This window comes from Bacillus rossius, chromosome 1 (genome assembly GCF_032445375.1).
Source record: "Bacillus rossius redtenbacheri isolate Brsri chromosome 1, Brsri_v3, whole genome shotgun sequence".
Classification (NCBI taxonomy): Eukaryota; Metazoa; Arthropoda; class Insecta; order Phasmatodea; family Bacillidae; genus Bacillus; species Bacillus rossius.
Window position 1 is genome coordinate 243,618,321 of NC_086330.1, and position 21,675 is coordinate 243,639,995.

The following is a 21,675-nucleotide window of genomic DNA, read 5'->3' on the forward strand; positions in this document are numbered from 1 at the left end:
AGTGCTTCCTTTTTTTTTGATGGTGCTTCCAAATGTGCTGCCTTTTTTGTTGATGATGCTTCCAAATGTGCTTCCTTTTTGTTGATGGTGCTGCCTTTTTGATTGGATTCTTGGTCGTCTTGGAAGCGTAAAAAACATGGTATGTTGGTTTAATTGAATATAATTAGCTGACGATGAGAAAGGTCGTGAGGTTCGGAAACAACTGGTCTATACGTCTGACATTGATTATGACCCGGTCTCTCGGCCCGAAGACGCTTGGTATATATGTATGTATGGCTTTGCACATGAACGGTTTAGAGGTTATTCAGATTATTGAAAAACTAGACTTTCGTGTTATGCTTATCGGCAACGTATTTAATTCGTCGAACATTGTCGTACATTGACTTGAGTTTTATTTTTGAAGCGAGAATGATTAATAAACTCTGCGAAAGGTAAAGGGCAAACAGAATATTAAATTTATTTAATATTTAGTTACACTTGTCACTGTTCAAGTATCGCATCGAGGACAGGAATCCAGCGATTCAATATGTAAATTAATGAGTGATTTTTTTTATGAATTTTGGATTTTTTTCCGAATTTCTAGATAAATAATTACACGATTTCAAGATGGCGCCCAAATTTAAAGATGGCACCTCGGTAATAAATGATTACTACACTGTAGCGGGTTGAATAAAATTATCCAGATGGAAATGTACTCTATAAGGCGAGTACACACACATGATGGTGTACTCCAGCAGGTGGTAGCTCCTGGAAGCATGTACTGAACAAAAAATGTTGGATCCATGATGGTCGACAAGGACAAAGTCAAATTTCAATGTCAAGGTCAAAGTTCAAGATCAAGGTCAAAGGTCAATGCCAACAGTCGAGGACTAACATGGTATCGGCACACTCTAGCGGACGAAAACAAGATGGTGGTCTCCAGCACACGAAGACAAGATGGTGGTCTCCAGCACACGAAGACAAGATGGCGGACATGATGTCATACTAGTTGACGATATATGTACCATGGTAGATCAGTCTGTAGGTGGCTTCTGTGGAGGATCTGTTGTTTTTTTATTTTTTTGCTCTTACTGGTTTCGAACCAAGGACCTTAGTCGATCTTATCAATCATTATATTTATTACCAATTTATTTAATGAATTTTGAACTTTTTCCCGCGTCTCTAGCATTTAAATTACGGATTTTTAAGATGGCGGGCATATGACAAGATGGCGGGTGTCACAGTAATAAAAAATGATTACTGCACTCTGGCGGATAAGAATTAAATTAACATGGCATCAGCGCACTCTAGCCGACGATACAATGATGATGGCTTCCACAACGAAGACAAGATGGCGGACGTGACATCATACTGCCGGATGATATTTATGCTGTTAACAAAGTGGTGGGGGCCAGTCAGCCTGCACCCACCACGGGGGAAGGATCGGTCGCCATTTTTTTTTGTACTCGTCGGGTTCGAACTGAGGACTCCGAGCTCCATGTTGTAAATGTATGTTTTTTTAATATTTTTTTAAAAATTTTATTAATTGAATTTTTTTATAAATTTAAAAAAAATTCATTAAAATCGGATCATAAATAAATATTTTAAAGATGGCGGCCATAACGATAATTGCAACGGTGATGTTATAATCCAAGATGACATATTCCATGATGACGTCAGAGGCTTAACTGAGGCTTGAGTTAAGGATGCTTAAGCCTCTTTTAGGACTTTTCTAGCTGCTGGTATTTTTAAGGAATAAAACGGGAAATTTTTCTTCGAAACGGGAATTTTTTCCCTCGAAAAGATAAATTTTTGAATTGTGGAATTTTTTGAAATTTTTTGGCGGAATTTGTTTTCACAGAAATGGAAATTTTGGCGGATTTTGAGGAATTTTGGGCAAATTTTGCCCAATTTTGGCGAATTTTGGCACATTTTGAGGATCAAATTCAAGGTCAACGTCAAGGTCAAAAATCAAGGTCACGAGCATCCAAGATGGCCGTCGTGACGTCACAATCCAAGATGGCGGTCGACACCACAGACACCACAGCCTGAAGCCTGATCTTGTAGGAACCAAAACATACTACTCACAAGCGCAGCAGTGAGAGTCCGTGGCGCCGCCGTTGCTGGCGCCTGTCAGCGCACCATATTAACACAGAAGGGCTGACAATTCAGCTCCTCAGCAGGGAGGGAGTGGTTGATAGGGCACAGCCCCTAGTCATCGACATGTTCCCAGAGGAGCCGTTCCGAGGGTTCCCCAAGCCCCACTTCACCCAACCTCATCCTCTTGCCGCAGATGACCTCATTCCTGTACACATAAACACACGAGCCACAGGAATGCTAGGCAGCCTAGTTCGGCATCGATGGGCAAAGCGGCCTCGGAGAAAGGGCGGGCATATGACGACAGCTGTCGTGTCTATCTTGGTCCCTAGGCCCGCTGTTGCCCATAGCCGTCTGGTCTGGGCATGAGTGTAAAAAAGTGCTTTTGAGTGGTGAGTGCACCCGAGCGCGGCGGCTAGTGTGATAAATAAAAGTGTAATCGGACCCGGACTACATACTGTCTCTCACACATCTCGTGCGTCCCCCTCCCCTGCTTCCCGCTCGCCGTGCGTTGGTGCTAGGGAGGCAGTCATAGCTCGCCTCTCATCTGCGATGTACGCGTCTGAGCGCTGCTCTGCACTTCGCCGCTAGCGACTCGTGAGTGGTTCGCCGTTTAGCAGCCAGTGCATTAACGACATAGACCGAACTACGAACCTACATAGACCAAACTAAACGGCGTCTCGAGCGGCCGACAGCTCGAGGGGTCGCTGTTGTCCTGGCCCCCTGTTGTAAGCCACAAGGTGAGAATCCGTTTACTCCCTGAGTTTTAGACTGGCCATAGCTCTCGTCACGAAAGGGAATCAATCGCAACAGGGGACAGAGAGCCGGGTGTCGTCAAATGTTTGGAGCCAAAAACAGTTGGAGACAAAGACAGTTGTAGTCAAATATAGTTGGAGGCATTGTAGTCTACCATAAATTTTTGAACTTATCCTACTGAGTTAAATGATATGAAATGTATATCTTTATCGTTTAATGTACATAGTCAAGCTTGTATTATCGTATCCTACTGATGAGATCGTATACATGTGGCGAGATCGTATCCCTTTGCCATATTCCTTCGACCAGATCGCATTTTACCAAATTGAATGTACATACAAATTTATAGGCCTATATTCTTTTCGTTAAATGTGCTTCCTTTTTAATGTGGTCAATTATGAATAGGTTCCAAATGTGCTTCCTTTTTTGAGAAATGCACTTCCTTTTCTTGAATGTGCTTCTAAATTGCTGCCTTTTTGTCGAATGGGATTCTAAATGTGTTGCCTTTTTGTTGATTGTACTTACTTTACATAGATTGTGCTTCCAATTGTGTTTCATTTCGTTGATTGTGCTTCCAAATGTACTTCCATTTTTGATTGTGCTTCAAAATGTGATTACTTTCGTTGGTGGTGCTTTCAAATGTGCTTCCTCTGTTCTAATGTGCTTCCGATTGTGCTTTCTTTTTTGTGCTTCCTTTTTTTAGTGTGCTTCCGATTGTGCTTCCTTTTTTATGTGCTTCCAACATGCTTCCATTTCCTTTATTGTGGATCATTAAGTCTATACTAAGGACATGATTGCTCACGTGGTTCAGAGATGCCTGGTCTAAACCTATGACATTGGGAATGACCCATTTAAAATGTTCGTCGAGTATCATCTAAAAAACCTCTTGCTACAGAGAAGTTTGCTCTATACGCCTAACATTGTACAATACCTGGATGAAACGTATTCCAATAACCGTAAAATCAGACTTCTATAGTATGCACCATGACAACGTATTTATTTCGTAGGACAGGTATCTTGTATAGAGTCGTTTTTCGTATAGAGAATGATTAATAAACTCCTTGAAAGGTATTGGTAAAATAATTTAAAATTTATTTTGCCCTATTTACTCTTATTACTGTACGAGAATCAATCAAAGGACAGAAATCAATCGAGTCAATCCTACATTAATATAAATTTTTGGATTATTTTAGAATTTTTTTCCTCGAATTTCTAGGTTAATTATTACGAATTTAAGAGGTGATCAATATGTCATCTTCGGCTTACTAAATGCTGGTAGACTAAGAACCTAAGCTGCTTTTTAGGATTTTTCATAACATTTTATTGAATAAATATTTTTTACCTTAAATGACCTTTATTCCATCCACCGGGATTAGAACCGAGGACAAGAATCTATTGAATACATTATTATTTTATCAGTCATTTTTAATGAATTTTGGAATTTTTTTCAGAATTTCTAGCTTAAAATTTACAGAATTTCAATATGGTGGGTAATATGACAGAGAAGATGGCGGATACCATGACAGTTGACTATTAATAAATAATACTGCACTCTAGCGGCTAACAATTAATCTAATATGGCGGCAACAAACTCTATCAGATGGAATGTGTACTACGCGCCACTAGCGCTCCTGCATCGATTACTGAAAACAAGATGGTGGCAGCGCTCTCTAGCAGATGATATGTGTTAATTAGCACTCCTGGTAGTATGTATTAAAAAAAAATTATATGGTGACTCCGTCCCGTACATGCGATGCAATTTATTATTTCTTCAAATAATAAATATAAAATTCACTATATGTGTGTTTATTTTAATACACCTTATTTAACTCTTGGTATGGTAATTATCTCAATGGCATATGTTTTCCAAGCCAAAGGTCAGAGCTGTGATGGTTCAAATCAAAATGCTTCTAATGTGTTTTGTATAAAAAATTATTTTAATGTGTATATGAAGACCATAACACCTCTGATAGGTAATGGAAATACGACCTTATGTACATGTAACAGAACGATTCTGGCCCTATCTAGGAACAAACAACAAAAACAAAGATGATGGAATCCAATATGGGGATCTCCAGCAGAAAATAAAAAAAACAAAATGGTGGTCGTAGCCTCATAGTGACCATCATGTAGTGGCCTCCATCAGGCGAAAACTGGATGATGGACATGACCACAGAATCTAAAAAAAAAGTGGCTGTGATATCAGATCCAAGATGGCGGACATTCAAGATGACAAACATAATGAAAATTGCAATGTTCGGTGATTGGGTCGCTCGATGTCAAGATGGTTATTTTAAGCTGTCGACTGAAGTCAAATGTCAAGGTCAATGTCAAAGTTTAAGGTCAAGGTCCAGGCTCAAAGTCAAAGGTCAAAGTCTTCCAAGATGGCCGTCGTGACGTAAAATTCTAGATGGCACTGTGGCCAAGGCCAAGGTTAAAAGTCTTCATCCAAGATGGCCGCCATGGGGTCTGAGGTGACATGACACCAGCACCTCACTCCTACTCCTGCTACAGTATTGGCCTAGCTATACTACTGAGCACACTGACGAAACGAGAAACAAATGTACCAATGATTAGCGAGGGATAAAGAAAGAATAGAAATGTCTGGTCGGAAGGCTTGAAATAAGAAAATTGAACTGCATAAAAATTTAAATTCCCAAACAAAATTGCAATATTGATAGAGGTAAATTACAAGTGCCATAAGTTACCTAAAATTTGCACAACCTATACCAGGCTAGACCTAGAGAATGGTAGAGCTCCTCCCACCTCTCTTGATAAGAAGTGTGCGATATCCGTGTTCAAAATTGCCTGAAGTATATACGTCGTTGGAAGTGACATCACACACAGAGTTGTATGAAGTATAAGTTAAGTATGAAAGTATTCACATATTCAAGTAAATCAATCTGTCTACTTACCGCATATTTCGAGTAAAAGATACAATGCCATTTTGGAAAAAAATTATGTTTTAAAATTATATTCGATAAAATATATTTTTGTAATTAAAAAAATGAATAAAATATTTTCCTTTATATTATACTGGTACAATAAATTGAATAAAAAATAATTATTGAAAAATTTTCATTCATAAATACCATAAAATACATCCAAAAATTTTGAAACATAGAGTGCTGCTAATTTAAGTGGTACTAATGAAGTGTAAAAATTAATAATTTATGTTAAATATTATTAATAATTAATATTAAATATTTTTTTGGGAAAAAAATATGTTTACGAACTGTCGTCAGCTTAATTTGGATTGAAGAAGCAAAAGTTATAACCACTCAGTCAAGTACGCAACAAAGGTAAGTAAAATATGCAAGTTCACAAGTGAAACACTATGTATTTGAATTAGGTTAAAACCAAAAATGTATTAATTTTAAATACAATGAGCAATTTTTGATTTAGAAAAGTTGAACATGGACTTCACAAAATTTTTAAGGGGAATATTTTTTAGAAATAATTCCAAAAACTACTATTTTCCTATTAACAGTCAAAAATCGTAGTAGTTGCTAATTGCTACTTACTTCATATAATTCCAAGAGCATAATTAAGTCATTTGAATGGGAAATATATGTTTATAAAGATTATGATTTATACATTTTTCAGTTTATTTACAGCATATTATCAATGTCATATTAATGATGAACCACAAATAGAGACTCGCCTTGGACTTGTAAAACTCCGCCTTGTAGATCAGCGTTCCGATGATATTATTCTGCAGAGACAACTGATTGTCAGCCTGCTGATACTCTTCCTGCAGCTGTCGTACCCACTCCATCAGCTGCACCACCTGCTCCTGCTTGTCTGCCACCTCTGCCGCCAGCACCGCTTCAGTTTCCCTGCAATGCTGTTGCACCCAGACAGACTTCATGATATCATGCTGCAGTCTGTTCAGAAAAGCTTTTCCAGCCATAGCACTCTTCCTGCAGCTGTTATACGTACTCAGTCAGCTGAACCACCTGATCATGCTTGTCTGACTCCTCTGCTGCCAGCTTTATCCTAGGAATGCTGCAGTACTCGGCTGAGTACAAGATGGCCGCTGTGACATCACAATCCAATTTGTTGGTTGACGCCACTGGTTCAAGGCCTTGATGCCTGGTGCCGGAGGATCATTTATATAGGTACTACTTGGGTTAACTAGCACACATGATATCGTGTAAAAATAAAAATAGCCACATTGCTCTCTAGCAGATAATGGTATTATTCCTTCAAATTAAAACAAATTACAAGACCGCATGTGTGTTATTTTTTTATATACATTATTTAATTCTCAGTTTTATAAATGCCTCGATGGCCGTGCGGTCAAAGGTGTATGTTTCCGAACCTAGAAGTCCAAGTTTTCATGGTTTGAATCACAGTGTTCTATGAATTTTGTATAAAAAATTAAATTAAATATACCGATAAGGACCACCATAACATTATCAGGTAAAGGTACATCGACCATACATTTCTGAGAAAGAGTGATGCTGGCACTCTATAGGAACATACAGCAGAAACAAAGATGGTGGTATCCAAGATTGCGGCCTTAAGCTGAACACAAAAATAAAAAAAGATGCGATCGTTATGTCATCCAGGATGACGGCCTCCAGCACACTACAACAACAAGATTTCGGGTATGACGTTAGAATCAAAAAATGTGACTGTGATATCGGATCCAAGATGGCGAACGTGTCATTAGAATTCAAAATGGGAGCCATAACGAAAATCGAAACATTATGAATCTAACATGGCGACTATAACGAAAAGTGCAACTTACGGGGAGTGAGGCACTTGATTTATATTACGGCAGTCCCAAAATAGCAGCTGTGGTCATGTTCTGGGTCCTAAATCAAGGTCAAGGTCATCCATGATGGCCATTATAACATCAGATTTCAAGTTTGCAGACACCGCCACCAGCACTATACTAATGACTATGTCAGGAGCCCCCAATATATACTACTAGGGAGATTTTTCATAACCACCTGTTGACACTCGTCCTGCAGCTGTTTGTTGTACATGTCAGTCAACTTCACCATATCCTCCTTCTTGTCTGACACTTCTTACTCTAGCACCATCTCCACATCCCTGAAGTACTGTAGTATCAATACAACCTCATGACATCATTGTGCAGGGAGTCCTGTTTGTCCACCTGTAGCTGTAACTTCCTGAATATTCCTGTAGAATTTTTGTGCCATTTTCATTGCTATCTGTGTCACCAACATGAAAGGCTTAAACCTATGATTATAAATTGTATTCTTTTCTTCGGTATTTACGTTATAAAAATTCAATACTTATATATATCGACTACAAATATCGTTTTTGAAGGATCTCTAGACAGCGGGAGTCTAAATTAAAATAAATAGTTGGACAAGTCTTTCAGTACTCGCCAGTGACGTGTAAACATCTAACCTCGGTAATGAACAAATTTATGTAGTCTCATGTTGTAATTAAACTTATAATACGAAAATAAGACACGAAATTTAATGTAGAATTTTTAAAACAATGTCAAGCGTGACAAATAAACAAAAAATATATATATTTTTTTAAGGAAAAACATTTGAAATATTTCTCAGTTTACTTTTTAATCTAACTATAATTCTGTTTAACAATATGGTACTCTTGAATTCTCAAAATAAAATGATGAGATCACCCATCGTTATATATATATATATATATATATATATATATATATATATGCTGCAAGGAGATATTAGCACCTATTTTAGCTCACATTTTCAATAAAAGTCTGACTTCTGGAATCTATCCAAAATTATGGAAACAAGCTATTTTTGTCCCAGTATTAAAAAAAGGTGATAGACAATTAGTTACTAACTATAGACCAATATAACTCTTATGTGGCTTTTCTAAAGTTTTTGAAAAAATTATACATAAACATATTTCTTTTCATACATCCCATTTAATAGCGAATAGTCAACACGGTTTTGTACCTGGTAAAACTACGATCACAAATTTATTTGCGTTTGTTAATTAAAGCTACGTACGGCGAAATTTTATCCCGCAAACAAGTGGATGCTATATGTATATTTCGAATTAAGTAAACATTTGATACATGCAAGCACTCTCTAATTGTAGATAAATTAATTAGTTTTGGTTTGAATACCTCCTACACTAATTGGTTCTGTAACTATCTAAATGAAAGATCCTTTGTTGTTCGTATTTGTAGCACTTTATCTTCATCTTTTAATTCACTGTCAGGAGTGCCTTAGGGTGGAACCTTATCACCTTACTTATTTGTAATTTTTATAAACGACATAGTTAATTTTATTCAGCATTACAGAGCTCTGCTCTATGCGGATGATCTAAAAATATATAGTACCATTAGAACCCCAAGTGATTGTATATTGTTGCAAGAAGATATAAATAATGTAACTAAGTGGTGTCAAACTAACGGAATGAAATTAAATGTAAAGAAGATTAAAATAATATCATATTCTAGGAAAACATATACAGAAAAATTTAACTATGTAATAAACAACATGATACAGAGAACCTATTGTATATGCGTGATCTAGGTATTCTCTTAGATTCTAAATTTTACTTTCATCACCACGTGGATAATTTAATTGCAAGTGCAAACAAAATAATACGGCTTATCAAATATTTAACTTATTTGGCTAGCTCTCTTGATTCTGTAATTAGTCTTTATTTTACCTTAGTAAGATCGCGATAAGAGTATGGCTCTGTCATCTGGAACTCTATAGCTACCACTGACTCAAATAGACTTGAAAATATACAAAATAAATTGTTTGGATACATTTTTAACAAACATTTAATTGATTATAATTCAGAGAATTTTTACTACGACTTAACCCTTGAAACCCTGAACACGCATACACTGCAGCTTAGAAGGAAAATTTCTGATACTGTTTTTGTGATAAATTGTTTAATAAATGTTTACCACAGCACTGAAATATTAAACAAAATTTGTCTTCGGGTTCCTTCATTCAATCATAGAACAATGCAATATTTTCGAACGTATCACATAAAAAATGAGCTATCAAAACGGTGTACTGATAATTATAATGATATTTTCAAAGATTTAGACCCTTTCAAAAGGGCAAAAATCTCAATGAAAGATATTTTGAATTCTTAATTTTCTTGCAGTTAAGATAACTTCTGATGTAAATAATGTTTTATTGTTATTTCATTGATAAAAAATTAATTTAAAATTGACAAATTTAGTTATTATATTTTTTTAAGTGTCTTTTGTCATGTGTTTATGTTTTTGTTGTGTTATTATTGTGTTTTGTGTATGTTATTGTTATTTTTTATGTAATATTTGTTAAGTGCCCACCTGTTAAAGGCTTTGACTATTGGTAGGCACTCAAATAATAATAATAATAAATAATAAAAATAAATAATATATATAGACTACTAGTGGGAGGTCATTTACGATTCCAATTGAACCATCGCCCGCGGCCATATTGATGATGAAGTTGTACAGTTTGGTGGACAAAACAATTTTTTGATAGCTATCGTTGCCAACATAAAAGAGGCTGCCCTTTTATTAATGTCAATTGTAGAAAGTTAACGGGATAAATGAATTGATGATGTTTTGAAGTGGTTGATTATTTGGGTCATGTGACACTTTTGCTCAGGGTCAGTTAAAAACAATAAGAAAATGTGGCATACAGTCGCACGAAAAGAGGATCGCGTGGCAATGGTCTTCTTGAAATTTTTTTCGCAATTACAGCTGTAGTTATGCTTAAAAAAATATATTTTACTTACAAAATATTGGAAAATATGTTTTCTTTTTTTTTTCAGGAGTCCTTGTTATGTTATTTTTTAAATGTTTGTTTAATTTAAGAATCTGCGAATGTATTGCAGCTCTTTACGAATTACAAAATTGATAAGCCAATAGTAGGCTAATCAAAACATCAATGATTGATTTTGGCTTTATATTCGCAGTTACGCTTTATTGAAATACTTGTATGTGTGTTGAAAATTATGGAAATTTATTATGAATGCTGTGACAAGTGCTAGTGTTGGATGGTCGCGAGGTTATTTACTTATGCAAACGTGTAGTAAACTTTATTTTGCTATACATAACTGTAAGTTAACAGCTGTTAAAAATTTGAACACCTAAGCATAAGCTATACACACACACACACACACACACACACACACACACACACACACACATATATATATATATATATATATATATATATATATATATATAAATTGAAGTTGTAAGATGAACAGTTACTTTTTTTCGGTAAAAGTTTCATTTTAATATGCACTGATGACACCTGTTGGGGCTCCCTCAGGTCACTTAGGCCATTACTGCCCATTGCTGTGTTGTCGACTTGTGCAGTACTACAGTGCGCCGACCGGCCCGCGCCGCGGCCGCAACGATATATCGATAGATGCGAGAGGGCGCTATCGATGCAAGACGGGGGAAAGCTTCGCCGATTTTGTCTGCTCAAAATTGTTCATTGTGCAATTAGGTACGCCAAATAAGTTGGCCTGTCCGGTCTTTCTGTTTTGGCGCGCGGAATCCGCGCGGGAATGGTCCGGGCAGCTGGTCTCAGGCTGGCACTCGGGCGAGCAGGTCGCGTTTTTGTTGAGCTCTTCGTTCGAGGAAGACGACAGGAGGCGGGGTTGAGTTGGCAAGCCATCTCCCCCTCCCCTCTTCTACACCCAGAGAACACAGAACAAAGAAGACAAGTGAGAGAGTAAGTGAGTAAGTCTGCGTGCCCGCAGCTGCGGCCCACGCGCGCGCTTTTCCCCGCACTCTATGTTACCTGTCCCAGGTACCTGGAGGAATGCGGGTACTAGTGAACCATACTCGGCCGCTGGCCACTGAGAGTGCGCCAGACGATCAGAGCGCATCTTCCAACAACGAGACTATGGGTGAGAAGTCCCTAAGCGACTCCTCACCGCAAGTCCCAGGTTCATGTCCAACACCTGCCCTGTCGCAGTGCGAGGTTGAGCAATCGCTCCTCGGAGGGGCTCTCTCCACGTCACTGCCGAGCACGGGCTCCAAGTCCTCCGACCATGCTAGCCAAGTGGAGCAGACGGCCACTACAGCGAGCGGAATAGCTTCCCACTCTGTCAAACCCGCCTCTCCAGCGAGCCTCGCTGAGGGGGTCGTAAATCAGTCCCAAACTGCCGCAGGGCCTACAGCAGACAATGCAACCCTGCCTACTGACCCTCCCAGTGGGTCAGGGCTCGGTAACATGCCTCCCCCTGGCACCAAGCAGCGGCAGGCTGGCTCGTCCCAGGCAGACCCTGAGGGCGAGTTCATCCTAGTCACAAGGAGGGGCCGCAAGCGAACCAAACTAGAAGCCGATGCTGCTAACCAGCAGGCTACACCCCAACCACAGCAGCTTACCACGGCTGCCCCTAGGCGCACCACCCGATCCAGAAAGTGGCACGAGATCGTGGTAAAGGACGCAAACCTTTACCTGCAGCTCGAAAGAGCTTGCAAAGAGCTGTGCCGCGCCGACTTCTTGATCGGATACACCAAGGGCAAAATATTGCGCCTAAAATTCACAGACGTCGCGGATCATGCAAAAATCCGCGACCTAGTGAGAGAGCGGAACATCGCGGCTCACTGGTACTCCACCGACCGAGACAAGCCCATCAAGGTGTGCGTCCGAGATGTCCCACCCTCCATGCCGTGCGCTGACTTGCTCCGCGCCTTTGTGGACAAGAAAGTACCCGCCACTGGATGCGAGCAGATCCATCAGGCGCGAGAGGAACAGGGTTCAGGCAGGCGCACGCTGCAGAGCACAGCGGTGTTTATAGTATCACTGGCACCAGGCACACCTGTGGATCACATGTTCTCCTGGACGCACATTGGCAACACACGTTGCACCATAGTGCCCTACCGCCCCAGGACACCGGTGATAGCCCAGTGCCATCGGTGCCAGGAATACAAGCACACACGTAATAATTGTAACCATCCGCCTCGCTGTGTGAAATGCGGTAAGGAACATCTCACCAAGGATTGTGTGAAAGATGCCGCCACGCCACCGACGTGCTGCCTGTGCGGGGGGCCGCACACGGCCAACTACAAGCAGTGCCCGGAGTACCTGCGGCTCCTGCGAGAGGCCACGGGTGGGACTCTAACCCAGGTCCCACAGCCCACGGAGCAAGGAGCGCGCGCGCGAGGAGAGGGTTCCACCGAAAGGACAGGGCCGGCGATGGGGGGTGCGGGGACACAGCAACAGTCGGCCCCGAGGCCCCTTGCCCCTCGCCAGGGCACATTGGGGGTGAAGCCGCAAGCACAATTACAGAAACAGGCCCCTGAACTTGCTGTAAAGCGGACTATGGTGCTCTCAGGGGCGGGGGGAGGGGCAGGACGATTGGCCAAGGTCGGCCACGAGCATGCTGCCCCCAGCACTTCAACACTAACTCCAGCAAGTCATCATAAGCCCGCCCCCCCCACGCCAACCATTCCCGGGCAGAGGGAGCGCATGTGGCCGGAATTGCCGCCTCCCTCGACACCATTAGAGCCTCGCTCAGCAGTGCAGGTAGTGCAGGACAAACAACCTCCTTCGCCGGCACAACAATACACACGCCCAGCCACGGCAACCAATACTACTCCATCTGCCGCACTTCAAGGCACCAACGATTCCTCAATGTGTGTGGAGCACCCGCAGCTGAAAAATACGACAACCGACAAAGACAAAGGCTCAGCTTCCCTGGGAGAGCTGTTCTCCTTCTTACAGGAAATGGACCTCCCCAGAATTCTGGCAATATTCACTCCCCATCTGATACGCTTGCGCTCTGTCTCTGACCCAGTCCTGCGAAAGATGGCATTCTTACACACCATGTCAGAATACCTATCGTAACTCTCATGGCGGACACGACGGACGAGACTGACGAGACCTTCAACATCCTGTATTGGAACGCGAATGGACTGAGACGACAGACCACCGAGTTCAGTCAAATGCTCATAACTTATGGCATATCAATCGCCTTGATAAACGAGACTACCTACTCCTCCACTCAGCGACTGAGCGTCCCTGGCTACACTATCTACAGAGACGACTCAGGTCGCGGCACGGCCGTGCTCATCAAGCACGGTCTCCAACATTATCCCGTTACTTTTACTAACCTACAAACACTGGAGAGCCTCGCGGTTGTGTTACCAACACGGGCGGGAGACTTACTAGTGGCTGCGGTCTATAGGTCCCCGAGTAAGCGCTTTTATGAAGACGATCTTGACATGGTCGCAGGTCACTGCCCTTACTTTTTCATGGCAGGTGACTTAAACGCAAAGCACTCTGACTGGCACTCGCGAGTCACTAACCCAGCTGGTAGGAGACTGGCGACATACGCGGCGGACAAAACGTACCTGGTTCGTGCCCCGGAGCTCCCAACGCACTTTCCTTATACAGGTGGACCGGGGGATGTTTTGGACATTGTTGTTACAAACGACCCACGCCACCACTTCACACTGACTTCATTGAACAAGCTGGACTCTGACCACAACCCTGTGCTGTGTGAAATGCAACTCTGTGCAGATGCACAGCCCAGGGCAGAAATAAAATACTCTGTGACAAACTGGACAGAATACACAGACACACTAGAAGAAACATTGTTTCCAGACACAGAACTTGTGACCACTGACGACGTTGATACGGCTGTAGGGTGTTTCACAACCACATTGCACACAGCAGCACGGGACGCGACCACACGCCTCACCCGGCGCGAAGTACAGCGAGCAGAGTACCCTGATATTGACTACTTGATAGCCACCAAGAACGCGGCACGGCACGAATACCAGCGCACCCGTGCACCGGCCGCAAAAACTGAATACAACAGACTCAAAACCAGGCTGAGACGTATAACACAGCGGCTCAAGATCAAACAGTGGGAATTACATGTCCAGGAGGCAGAGCGGACTGACTCACGAATGTGGAAACTGACTAGCACACTGCGCGGCGCCAAGGTACGGCGTGCCATCCCGGCAATCCACGGTGTGCATGGCATGGCATACACAGCCAAAGACAAGGCAGAGGCTATAGCGGAAACACTTGAACGCCAGTTTGAGCCAAACGAGGTCCCGCAGGATGACGACTTCACGGACGAGGTGGAGCACACCGTGCACCGCCATCTCCGTGGGATAGTCGCGCCGGAACTCGAACCCTTAGAGCATGTGACAGACGCCGAAGTTAGGCGGGTAATTCGTGACCTCCCAGCGCAACGGGCCCCAGGAGCAGATCGAGTCTCTAACCTAATGCTTAAGAACATGCCGCCCTGTGCGATAGAATTCTTGGCCCGAGTACTGACTGCGATTCTGCGTACTGGGGTCTTTCCGCAAGCGTGGAAAGAGGCTCATGTAATTACCCTGCCAAAACCAGGTAAAAATTCGATTTTCCCACAGAACCGCCGACCAATTAGCTTGCTGAGCTCGCTCAGTAAGCTGGCTGAGAAAGTGATATTGAGTCGTCTGTCAGCGCATGCCATTGCCCTCGGGGTGCTCCCGGATTACCAGTATGGCTTCCGGGAGGCACACTCCACGACACACCCTCTGACGCGGATAGTCGAGTCGGCCACAGGTGCCTTCAACGCCCGGGAGCATATGATGGCAGTGTTTCTGGACGTGGAAAAGGCATTTGACAAAGTATGGCATGAGGGACTCATTTTCAAACTCATCAACCTCCATTTTCCACCCCGCTACATTCTCCTCGTGTCTAGCTTTCTGGCCGGCCGGACATTCCGAGTCAAGGTGGAGGGTAAGCTGTCTCGGCCACGGCCTATCATAAGCGGAGTGCCGCAGGGGGCACGCCTCAGCCCATTTCTGTACTGTTTGTATGTAGCCGACATCCCCACAGCGCCGGATGTGCGCGTCCAGCTCTTCGCGGACGACACTGCGCTGTGGACCACAGGCAAAAACATCGAGCAGGTGCAGGAGCGACTACAGGGGTACCTTCAAACCTTCGAGTGGTGGTTGGAGCGTTGGCGGATCAAAGCCAATGCCGATAAGTCGGCAGCCATCATCTTCACTCGCCGCAGGCCGGAGCCCCCACTGCCCCTAGAACTTTTCGAAACGCCCATTCCTTTTGCCGCAACAGCGAAATATCTAGGCTTAAATCTTGATTCCCGCCTGACATGGCAGCACCACATAGTCAATAGAGTGGCTGAATGCAAAAAGAGAGTAGGGGCACTCTACCCGCTGTTCAAGGGGCGAGTGCTGTCAGACAGAACCAAGCTCCGCATATACAAAGCAGTTGTTCTGCCCGCGATGTTGTATGCAGTTGAGGTGTGGGGTTACGCAGCCCGTCGAACAATACAAAGGTTACAGGTAGCGCAGAACCAGGCCCTACGATTGATGACAGGCATGGACAGGTATACTCGTATTACAACTCTTCACAGGCTCACCAACATGCATCTCATTTCACAAATCATCTCCTCACGCAACATCAAGTTCTATGACACTACTGGGGCACACGGAAACGCCCTAATTCGCGAACTGGGCAGCTACGATCCGGAGGAGGTCGTTAGCTACAAACGCCCTCGGCTCGCAACACCCTGAACAAATCGCAGAGAGAGCTGTGGCCGGCCTGGTCTGCTGGCCGCGCGCGGATCCCGGTCGGCGGGACCCACGGCGGGAGTCGAAAGAAACACCCCAGACATCAGACTCAACCCCGCACTCACGCTTTAGAGGGGAAAGTGGGTAGTAACACCACCGACCAACAGCATGCTCCACCTCAGGGCAAAAACAGCGTGCCACTGGGGGATGACCCAGCACCCCGGGAACAACAGTGTGCACCCACTAGGGCCTCGACCCAGGTCCACGTAGAGGCTGCACGGTCGAGAAATGCCCAAACCAGCAGTCGGCGCAGGCAGGCGCTGCGCTTAGTGCGCCGCGGCTGTACTGTCAGCCGCCTGCACCCGGGAGTGCTCACAGGTGCGGGAAATCCTCCAGGGTACAAAGCAGACAGCCGGAAGGAGGGAGCAGCTGGGGTCACCGGTGAGAACCCAGGACCCTGCAAACCAAGCAACGAGAGCAGGGGGAGGACGGACAGGGGTGCAGACTCTCTCCCGCCTGACGAGAACCCGACCGCGCGACTGTGTGGACCAGCGGGCGAGATCGCGCGATTAGTCCATGTGCATAAACAACACATGGCTAATAAGCCTCTCGAGGTGAGCCAGGAGTTCCAGTGGCGGCCTCCGAAGGAAGAGAGCTCTCTGGGGACCGTCTGGGGCTGGACTGTCGCCTCGAGGAGTGTACTCATACAACATCTCACTCAGGTCTACCATTCATTCCGAACAAGTTCCACAAAAATCACAGTCACCACCAACATACACCATCCTATAACTTATCCAACTGTTCGTTCGCCCAATACGAACAGAAACCATAGCCAGCTAACAACCCATACACCCGAAATTAAGAGCGCAGGGCATGCAGCCCGCTGAAACTTTCTCCACTGGGATTCGAACCCACGAACCCAAATCACACTACATTCTCCCACCGTGCTCCTGAAATAACACAGCACGGGTTCGAGTCCCTACTGCAACCCCGTCAAACCACCCAACTCACAACACCTCAGGGCCACCAAACATCCGTTATCTACATCACCATTAAAACCTAATATCTATTCTCACAACTAGAGGTAGTGGGCGGCAATCCGCGGCCTGGAACTCTACGCGGGCCCGCGGTTCGATGCCCGGATCTGGCATTCGGACCTCGAGGCCCGCAATGGCTATGATGACAGTACAGTTGCAGCTTACCCTGCTGCGGTATTGCCTGATTAAGCAACAAGTCTGAGCCGGTCCGGGCAGCTGCGAGCAGCCCGCAGCCTCAGCAGTAGAACTCAGCCCTCCGAGAGGGACGCACGCGCCGGGACACGTGGAGCCATCGCCAGCAACTCAACGAGCTTCTCTCATGCACCGGACAGGTCAGCTACTGGGGCAGCACCATGTACGAGAGTGGGTTGTAAAATAAACCCCGCTAGTGTACTCCATCGTTTATTTCCGTACTTTCTGAACATTCCCGTAGTGACTAATTACTGTGTGTGTGGCGTCAGACGGCCAGTAAGGGCACAAGAAGTCGACTCTGCTGACGTACCGCTTCCTCCGGCCACGAGTCCAATATCCCCATTGAGATAGTCTCGTGTATCAGTGCATGTAATCACTGATTGGCGCCGGGCACAAGCGCAATTTTTTTTTTTTAATGGGAGTGATTTTACGGGAGGTTCCTAGTACGTTCCTGGCCGGATCCCATACCGCAATCACTCAACAACAATCCACGAGGCGGTGGATTAGACATCAGCACTAATACAACTACTTAGTAGCTTGTGTAGTTTGTGAATTGTGAATGTCAGAAACAGAGGGGGGGGGGGGGGTAAATTCAGAGAAGAGATCTATTAAAATCTATTATTTACACCAACAGAAAGAAAGAAATTGAAAGCAAAACAGTGGGCAAAGATTTTCTACCCCTTCTTTTTTCCCCCTTTCCAAAAAGGAGTTCTGTGAAGGCGTCTGGTCAGAACTACCTTATCATGGTTACAATCAACAGGTCCTTGGTAGAATACTGAAGTACACTAAACTGTCAGCAAATAAACATTCAATTCCCAAATTTTGACATAATTAGAGATACTGCCCAATGGGTTTACAATCGGGAATGGAAGCTATTTTACTCACATTGAAGTATTTACAACAATTTAATAGTGGCAAGATGAACTGTTTTGAATACTTGGAAACGTCTTTAAGAAATTTACAGAAATAAACACGGTTGATAAGATCGTTAACACTGTCACGACATTTTTAAATATCTACCTAAATCCTAGTATTACACTAACAAATATTTAAAAAAAAATGTTATATAGGAAAAAAAGGACAATTATGTATCAATTGTCCATCTTTTAATTTAGTAGATTGAAAGATTTTAGAAATAACAAAAAATTGTGCTATAACAATGAATTATGATCGTAAGCTGAATACGAAAGAAAAAATTTCCTCAAGATCTGACACAATTTGTATGTATTGCGATATTCAAGTTTTTTTTTTGTATTCAGTACCTTTCGATGTAGGTACTACATTAAAACAGCAAGAATACTGTACCATAGGATCAATGTATACCTACAGGATCATGAGATCAGGATCAATAGATAATGCTTGATATGGAAGAATTACCACATATAATAGGTTTACTCGTGAATCTCACCACAAAAAAAAAAAAAAAAAACACATTGAGTTCTGTACCTCTTAGGACATGTTTCATAAACGATTGTAAAAACCAGTGCATTTCTCCAGATGTATGTGTTTCGATAAGTCACAAGTAAAGATAGTATTTACCATTAATTTTTGGTTTACGCAAATTGCCTTTCTTTGATTTATATTTTTTAATTACATCTAGTGGATTTTTCTGCATAAAGATTCGTTAATTTTGAAGAACAGCCTTTTTTCTGAATAAAATATATATTTTTTTAAAATTCTAATGTGTTTTTCCAATCATTCTCTAAGGGGGCATTAAAAACCCTTAAATATTTTACCATTTTAACAAGTGGTTAGGTTAGGTACATTAAATAAATTACTCTGAAATCATTCGCATGGTAGATTAGGTTATGTCAGCCATATTAATACTGTCAATTTGTGGGAACTGTTGGTTATGTTGGATTAGTGTATTAAAAGTACTTTGTAATTGTGTAAATGATTGGTTTTGTTAGGTTTGCTACATTAAGAACATTATAATGCAGTGAAGATTTTTGATTAGGTTAATGTTACAACTTTTTTAATTGGTAATGCCTATGCAACAATTTAAATGATTTACATTTATTTAATGTAACATACCTAACCAACTATTGATCCACATTACTTATGGTATTTTTAATTTAGCTAATTATACTCATTCAACATCCCTACTATTTTAAATTATATTAATGTAGATAACCTATTCCAAACAACTGTTCTCACGATATCAAAACTTCATTTTTTTACTTCAGAAAAAAGGATTCCTTCAGAATTACCAAAGGTAGTATCAAGGCTTTTTTTCTGTTAGGAGTTATTGTTGTTTATGTTGCTGAAAATCCAAAAGTTTCTTAACAGGAAAAAATTATACAACATGGGTAGGTAATTAATATGATACAGTAACATTTTTCAGATGTTTGATTTACAAACTAACAATGTAATCTTGGCCTTTTACATGACAAGTTTAAGAGCAAAGAGCTATTATAACTGAAATTTATAAATTTTATTCAAATTTGTAGTTTAAGCTTAATTGGAGGTTGTGTTGTAAATGTTCTGACAAATTATGTGGTCGCGAGGTGGTGAATTCGTGGTAGTGTTTAAAAAAGGCGATTTACGACAAATCGTGTTCAGTTATCGAAAAGTACATTTTCTTTTTTACAGTAATAATGTGATTCACCATATATACAAAGTAGTGTAGAATAGTCACTCCGGCGCCAGGGTTCAGGATTGTGGAGCCGGAGTTGAACCGCCATCCTGGATTTGTGACATCACGGCGGCCATTTTGGACTCAAAAATGACTCAAAATGACTCAAAATGACACAAAACAACAGGTCCTCCAAATTTCCCGTTTTCGCGGGAAAAATTCCCGTTTTGAGAGAAATTTTCCCGTTTTACTCCTTCAAAATGCAAACGGCTTGAAATGTCCATATTGATGCTTAAGAATCCATATCTACAGCCTCCGATAAGACTCTGACGACATAATGGATTATGACATATCCGTTGCAATTTATGTTTAGTCCGCCATCCTGAAAATCTTTATTTATTTTCCGACTTTTAATAAAAATAATATTTAAAAACACACATATGTCATGGAGTCCTTGGTACGAACCCAGCGTGAGAATAAATACAAAAAAGGCCAACATATCCTTCCTGAATGGAAGCTGACGGAAAATTGACCTACTACCGCTAATGCCAAGGTATATATCGACAGCCAGTATGACATCATGTCCGCCATCTTGAAAATCTGTAATTATTATGCTAGAAAATCGGTAAACTTTTTAAAAATCATAAGAAATTTAATTAATAAAATTATAATAACAATATTTTAAATCACCATTGCGAATTTTGCTACGGTTACCATCTTGGATTCTAGAAATGTTGCACTTTTCGTTACGTCCGTCATCTTAGACATGTATGACATAAACGTGGCACATTTCATTGCAGACATCATCTTGGATTCTAGATCTTTGCACTTTTCATTGCGACTACCATCTTGAAAATCTGTAATTATTATGTTAGAAATTAGGATACAATTAAAAATTTATAAAAATAATTAATGAATCAAATTTTAATAAAATATTATTTAAACTCACTCACATCATAGGTAGGAACCCGGTGAGGTAAAAAAAATGGCGACAGATACTTCCTCCACAGAAGCCACTGACCGACTGACCTCCCACAACTAATGCCAAGGTATATATCGCCAGCTAGTATGTTTTCATGTCCGCCATCTTGTTCTCGTCTGCTGGAGACCACCATCTTGTTTTTGTCTGCTAGAGTGGCTACCACCAAATAATTTAATTTTTGTCCGCTAGAGTGCAATATTAATTTATTATTACTGAGTCACACACCATCTTGAAACTTTGGCACCAACTTGGAAATGTGTAATTATTCAGCTTGAAATTCCGAAAAATTCCAAAATTCATTTTAAAAATCCGCAATTAATATACTGGTTGATTCAATCAGTTCCTGTCCTTGGTTACATCCCGGGGTGGAGCAAAAAAATTAATTTTATCTAAAAAGAATGATTTCAATAAATATCATGGAAAGTCCTAAAAGCAGCTTAGTTTCCTTGCCAAACTGCCTCCGATAAGCCGTTATGACCAACATATTGTAAATTTGTATTTATTCTAGGAATTCGGGAAAAATTCCAAAATTCATCAAAAAAATCACTCATTAATATAATGATTAATT

The 21,675-nt window shown here is 41.9% G+C and overlaps 1 protein-coding gene across 1 annotated transcript in view; it reads right to left on the minus strand.

Annotated features, from left to right (window-relative positions):
- Nucleotides 1–2,278: 2,278 nt before the first annotated feature.
- Nucleotides 2,279–21,675, minus strand: part of LOC134546320 (uncharacterized) — a 124,965-nt gene continuing 105,568 nt past the window's right edge. The window contains exons 6-7 of the mRNA XM_063389066.1: nt 6,497–6,679; nt 2,279–2,284 (exon numbers count right to left, since the gene is read on the minus strand). Coding sequence (XP_063245136.1) covers nt 2,279–2,284; nt 6,497–6,679 — 189 coding nt within the window. The remainder of the gene's footprint in view (nt 2,285–6,496; nt 6,680–21,675) is intronic.